Genomic DNA, 7,394 nt, shown 5'->3' on the forward strand with positions numbered 1-7,394 from the left:
TAAAAATGAGAGGAGGGGTTGAGCTGTCAAATTGTGAGAGGGAGAGAGAAAAGGAAAGTATGAGAGAGAATTACGGGAGAATAAAGAGGATTGGAGAGAGAGAGGGTTTTCTTTGGGGTGAACTGATGGAGAGAGAGAGAGGGAGGGTACGGTGAAATATTGAAGGGAGAGAGAAAAGGATTGATTTGGTATTTTTTTTGAATTTTGAAATGAGAGAAATATGGAAGGATTTATTTTTGGCTGGAGAAAAACATGGGGAGTGATTTAAGGTTGATTGGAAATTGATTAGGGGGATTATGGTAGGAATTCAAATGAGAGAAAATTAAGGAGGAAGAAGATTATGGGAATATATTTATTTATTTTTTATTCATAATATTTAAAAAAATCATTATAATAATAATTAACCATATAATAACATTAATAAATAATTAACAGCTAAATATTTATATATTTACATATGTACTAATATACTAAGCTCAGGTTTACATTAATAATAACAAGGTCACTAATAATATTAGCTACCAAAAGATTATATATAAAATCATTAAACTATAAATTAATATTTAGCAGAATTAATAAATACAAGACTATATATTTTATTATTTATTTATTTTGAAAACTCAGAAAATTCCAGAAATTAGGAAAAGTATTAACAAAATATAATATAATATTTTAAATACTAGAAAAATTTATTTAAATACGTATCAAAATTTACGGTTGTTACATCCTACCCCCCTTAAAACAAATTCCGCCCTCGGAATTAAAATAAAATCCAAGGACAGAGATATGGAATGATATCCATAAATAGAGGAGACAAGAACAAGAAACAGTAGGAAACCCAGAGTCAAAGGGTGATAAAGCAAGAACGAAATAAACAAGAACGTTGCCTATTATAGGAGGATGAAAATGCATCTAGGCTAGCACTCATAAACAAATCATATCATAATATCATCAGGCAATACGAAATAAGGAAGTTCACACGCAAATAAAACTAAGAATGAACTATTCTCACCGGTGATAACTTGGTTGTTCTCCTCTGCTTCCACAGCTGACATCATGAACATCTGTCGCCGAGGTTGCTGCCTGTGTGCTTCCTTATATACCTGCTGCTGTGGGGGAAGTGGCCCTGCTCGAGGATAGGGTCTGTACTGAGCTAGAGCTGCTGAGTCTGATCGAGGTGGAGCTGGAAGAGCCGCTCGAACTGGAGGTGGGGGCAAGCGGGCCTGCTGCTTCTGAGGACAGTTCGGACTGAGATGGTCGGGGGACCCACAGTTGAAGCACAGACGAAGGCGCTTGCGGCATCTACAATAAGAACACCTCACCGAAGACTGGCTCTGAGACTGCACTCCAAGATGCTGATAAGGGTGAGCCTGATGAAATGGCTGACGCTGAGAATCCTGCTGCCTCTGCGGGGCCTGCTGCTGCTGTCTCGGAGGGGGACGCTCAACATTCCGGGACGGAGCTGCTAGTGTCCTGCTCTGAATCACGTGCGGGTCTTCAGGTTCCTTCAGAACGCTCTCGATCTCGCGTGCTGCATCCAACACGGCGTCGTGGGTCGTAAGTGCTCTACCAGCTAGAGAAAACCTGATATACTTATCCAGGCCCTTCTGAAACTAATGCCTCCTGATAGTAGGGTCTGTCACCAAGTGGGGAGCATATCGGCTCAGAGAAGAAAACTCGGCCTCATAATCATCAACTATTCGCCCTCCTTGCTTGAGCTCCACAAATCTTCGCAAAAGCTCGTCCCGAGCTGACTGAGGGAAGTACTTCCTGTTGAAACGGTCTGTGAAGGTTTCCCACGAAATCGGTCTCTCCAAATGAGCCTTCTCTACAGTCCACCAAATCTGAGCGGTGTCGGTGAGCTGAATATCCATAAGGTCCACCCATTCAGCAGGGGCAATACGGGTCACCGTGAGAATAGTCTCAGTGACCTTCAAGAATTCCTCCACTGCTAGGGGTCCTTCAGCACTAGAGAAAGAAGGGGGCCGCATATACCGGAACTCCCTGACGCTAGACTCTGGACGAGGGGGAGGCTGTTGCTGAGGCTCCCGCTACAGCTGCCCAGCTAGGTGTTGCTGATTCGTGGCCAATCCCTGAATCATCGCCAGAAGTTGGCTCGGGTCCACTTCGGGCTGCGGGACACTGCTACTAGACGGGTTATCATTACTACGAGTACCCACCATGATTCTGAAGGAACGAGGATCAAAAGGAAAATTAAGGTTAAAATCAAATAATATATTTGGAAAATAGGAACTAAAAGATAGTTATTAAAATAACAGTATAAGAATTTAATTATAGTCTAAAATAATAATATAAGAACTTAATTGTAGTCTTACGGATGAAATATGATATGTATCTAAATTGTCTACCATATTTTTACTAGTGAGGACTCGGGACCGTGACCTGCATGGGCCACCACTAAAACCTGTCACGCCCCGCTTCCCAAAATACTCAGGACTCGGAACGTGAACAAGTCCGCGACGTATTAGATTGAGAAAAAATATATACTATTATTTTTTTTTCTTCTCAATCCAATACGCTAAACGTCAAATATAATATACGAAGTCTCAGGTCCCCGATCACACATAGCAAGAATATAATGACAACCTAGAATAAGAAATAGATATATCATCAATGGTAAATCAACCCAGACCTAAAAATATGGGTCAAACACGCCCTTATTACAAAACGGTCCAACTAAAAATATAAAAATACATAATCCAACAGAAATAAAGGAAAGCACTGCTAGAACAACTAAATCCAATATCATACTAAAGTAAGGTTCTGCAAAAGAGATCTAGCGCTTATCAACTACTACATAAAGAAAAGTCTAAGCTTCAGATTGTTCTTCTGATCCATCTGGAAGACCTTACTGCTGCAAATCCTCTGGCTCTTGTACTATCCCGAACTGAGGCTGTACATCTCTTAAATCTGACGTACACCCAGAAAATAGGAGTACGTCAGCGTGTAAAACACACGGCAAGATCCCCCAAGGCAAGAACAAATACAACAACGATAATGATAATATATGCGTGGTCAATGCGATAACAGAAATAAAAATAGAACATGTGATGATAGAATAACAATAGAGGCGTGCAACTGGAATACTAATAATCAGACGAATCCAAAAATTAACCAAGTAACAAGATCATGTAGGTAGCGATCAGAAACCATCCAAGCAACAAGATCATATAATAGATAGAATTAATATTTAAAAATCTACCACAAGAGACGTAGTACGTCGAGCGAAATAATCCAAACAAGGAAACCCTCATGTATATACCATATATCTCAAATTGTAGATAATTAAATATTAACCCCAATCTATGTATGAAAAGGATATAACTGGCCTACATCTCACAAGAACCCATAAATCATTCATGTAACAAAGTCATGTAACTAGCCATCCTATAACAGGTCACGGGTTCACATCTCACACAGAGTCAACGCTCATATTATCAGATAACTGACTGTTCATAAATCCCCTATGTGCATCCAATATCGCTACACAAACTCGATCAAAGGAATACATGCAATCCGTTTTCACCCTGGTTCGGACTCAAGCTAAACTCAGGTGAACATCAAATTCACGGACCAAAGTAGCGACACCGATCTACTTTGACCCAACAAACCAACCCTAGTGGTGACACCGATCCACTGGTGCGAGTCTAGAAGATATATCAACAGCCTTATCCGAACACATGAACAATAACTTCTCCATCCCAACTCTTCTCATTTTTTTCTAAGTCAACCATAATCCCTATTAAACTCGGGTTCACCACCTAACCTCAGTCAACACTCGTTGGTGCGAGCCTGGAAATAATCAACAATACCATATATCACTCCACCTCAGACCCACCCCAACGCTACACAGGAATATCGTTGGTGCGAGCCTGGAATAATCAACAATCACATCCGATCACCTAAACCAAGAATTCCTCATCTTAGCTCTCGCTTTTCTAAGTCAACAAAACACAGGTATCTAGGTCCTATACACGACACGCTAGGCCACTAAGTACATGAACTACTAACAGTTATCAACAAAACAAGAAATAATAAATAAATACAACTATTTTATGCAAATCATATGATGAACATGACTATATAGACTAGCGATGAATCAGGTATGCATATATGACAATGAGTGAGTATAAATAAGAGTGTCAACATGTCGGTGTCAAAGTACATGAAATGTTGTGTTCTTCAACTATCAATCACACAGTCATAATACAAAAATAATCCTATTCCAAAATAACTTCCTTAAAAACATTTATCATTCTAAAATAATTTCCTTCCGCAACATAAATTCTAAAAATATTATAATAATTTTGTTATTCAAAATAAATTCTTTAATTTATTATATTTGTCCTGAAAATACTATTTATCCCATAATTACTATCCATTCAATATTATTTATTAAACTCACGCAGGTAAATATTAACAGATCTAAAATTGCAGATAATTCTAAAAAATAGAAAAAGTAGTTCTGAGCAAGCAGGATCTTGCCTCGGGGATTTATCGAACGAATCGACGTCGCCGTGCGAGGCTACGGGTCCGCGAACGAGGAGACAGCGATAGGCAGCGACGGTGACGACGAGCGGTGGAGGACAGCGGCTACGAGGAGGCTTGGGCAGCAGCAGATCTGGCGGCTCGGGTTCGGAGTTCGTCGGCGTGCAGCTGNCGTGGTCAGGTTCAGTGCTTGAGGAAGAAGAAGAAGAAGAAGAAGAGGAGGGTTTTCTTTTGGGGTGAACTGATGGAGAGAGAGAGGGGGTACGGGGGAGAGAGAGTACGGGTATGGGGAGAGAAAAAAGAAAGATTTGTTTATGGAAGGGAATAGAGAGAAGGATTTGATTATGTTTTCTTTTTTTGAATTTTGAAATGAGAGAAAAATGGATGGATTAATTTTGGCTGGAGAAAATCATGGGGAGTGATTTGGGGTTGATTGGAAATTGATTAGGGAGATTATGGTAGGAATTCAAATGAGAGAAAATTAAGGAGGAAGAAGATTATGGGAATATATTTATTTATTTATTTATTCATAATATTTAAAAAAATCATTATAATAATAATTAACCATATAATAACATTAATAAATAATTAACAGCTAAATATTTATATATTTACATATGTACTAATATACTAAGCTCAGGTTTACATTAATAATAACAAGGTCACTAATAATATTAGCTACCAAAAGATTATATATAAAATCATTAAACCATAAATTAATATTTAGCAGAATTAATAAATACAAGACTATATATTTTATTATTTATTTATTTTGAAAACTCAGAAAATTCTAGAAATTTGGAAAATATTAACAAAATATAATATAATATTTTAAATACTAGAAAATTTTATTTAAATACGTATCAAAATTTACGGTTGTTACATACTATTTCCCTCAGTATGATGAGTTGTCGAGAAGTTTCTTTTAGACTTAATGCTAAAATTTCTTCTCTTCCCTTAGCCATTCGAGGCATTGAGTTGGGTTAATTACAAATGTTAAGTGTAATTATGTTGGGCTGTGTTGTTAAGTGTAACAACTTAGCCCGAAATGACCAATCACTTGTGTAAGTGATCGGTGGAGGGTATGAATAACGAATAATTGCTTGGTAGGTCGCCGTTCGGGGAATCGATAGGGCACATTGCTTAGAAGGCTATCACGCCATGGTTTCCAAAATACTGGGGAACCAGGACGTGAACAAGCCCGCGACGTATTAGACTAAAGAGAAATAAGTACTAGACATTCTACTCAATCTAATACGCTAAGCATCAAGCAATATGAAGTGAAGGAACCGGTCCCTGATCATAGTAGCGAGAATATAATAAACAACTCAGAACCAAATGATACATATCATAACTGAAATAGCATCCCAGATATAAAATTTGGGTCAACATATCCTTATACAAAACTATAACTGAATATTAGAAAGACATAAAAATACACCAATCAAATGGGAAAAGAAAGTGTTACAAAATTAAACAAGGACCATCAATAACTAAAAGGAAAAACGTAGCTTCGGCTTCTTCATCAGCTCTGTCATCAAAACACTCCTGCTAAGGATACTCGGGCTCTGGCGTGTCTCCAAGCTGGACATGTCCATCCTCTAAGTATGACGTTCCACCCGAGAGAACAGGAGTACGTCGGCGTGCATGGCACACGGCAAGATCCCACAAGGGAGAAAAAAAATGATCGAATGATCAATGCAATGACAGTAATAATAAAAATAGAAGTATGCAATTGTAATTCAAACAATTAGATGCAAATCACCACTAAATTATAATAATCAGGAGAAAAAAGAAAAAATCTAACTCATCCAAGAATGGGGTCATACTACTAACCATCCTATAATAACTCACTGGTCCACATCTCAAATAGGTCAAAGTTCATATTCTCGGATAATTGAGTGTTCACAAATCCTCTACGTGCATCCAATGCCGCTACACGATATCGGTCAGAGGACTACACGCAATCTGATTTCGACCTGGTCTGAACTCAAGTAAAACTCGGGTGACTATACGATTTTCACTGACTAAAGTGACTACACGATTTTTACTTTGGCCCAACAAACCAACCCCAGTGACTACACGATTTTAACTGGTGCGAGTTTGGAAGATACATCAATAGCCACATCTGATCACATGAACCAAGACTTTCCCATCCCAACTCTTCTTATTTCACTAAGTCAACAAACAAGACTTATAATAGATTTGGGGTTACCTCCTAAATTTAGTCAACGTACCCACACATATCACTAAGTCTTGTTCTTAACGCACAAAGCCACTAAGTCATGAACTACTAATGGTTCTCAATCACAATAAGTAAATAATAAATGAAATACATCCAATCCTGTGCTACAATATCATGGCATGTCAAATATATTAAAATAAAGATCATAAAACAAGCACAGTAACTATGAATAGTGTGGTGTACGTGTACAGTAGCAGTGAGCAGATCAAAATAATTCCTTTTCCAAAATAAAGACTTTTTCTTATGGTATATTATTTATTATTGTTATTTATGATTATTCGTCAACAATCTCATGCAGTTTATCACAATATACATGCTACAACTAATCACAATATAGCCAAATATATGCATATAATTTATAATAGAAACTCAGATTTGAGCAATAGGGATCTTTCTTATGATTTCTTGTCGAATGTATTGACGTTGATGTGCGAGTCCACGGGTGAGGCGGCAATGAGCGTCGGTGGTCGGCTCGGTTGAGGAGGTGGTGGAGCTGAAAGAGGGTAGGGCTGCAAGGGGTAACGACGAGCCTGAGGAGGGCAGCACTGAGATGGGGAGGCGCTGGAGGTGGAGCTCGGGGACTGCGGGAGCTCTCAGGGCAGCGGCGAGCAGGGAGGATGGGCGGTGACCTCAGGGTGAC

At 38.6% G+C, this 7,394-nt stretch overlaps 1 protein-coding gene across 1 annotated transcript; it reads right to left on the reverse strand.

Annotated features, from left to right (window-relative positions):
• LOC109841651 lies at nt 936-1,991 on the reverse strand. Its single transcript, XM_020410600.1, has 2 exons — nt 1,678-1,991; nt 936-1,584 (listed from the first exon to the last, which is right to left on the reverse strand). Exons 1-2 carry the CDS (start codon nt 1,989-1,991, stop codon nt 936-938), a joined length of 963 nt encoding a protein of 320 aa, XP_020266189.1.

The sequence above is a fragment of the Asparagus officinalis genome, chromosome 5, assembly GCF_001876935.1.
Source record: "Asparagus officinalis chromosome 5, Aspof.V1, whole genome shotgun sequence".
NCBI lineage: Eukaryota > Viridiplantae > Streptophyta > Magnoliopsida > Asparagales > Asparagaceae > Asparagus > Asparagus officinalis.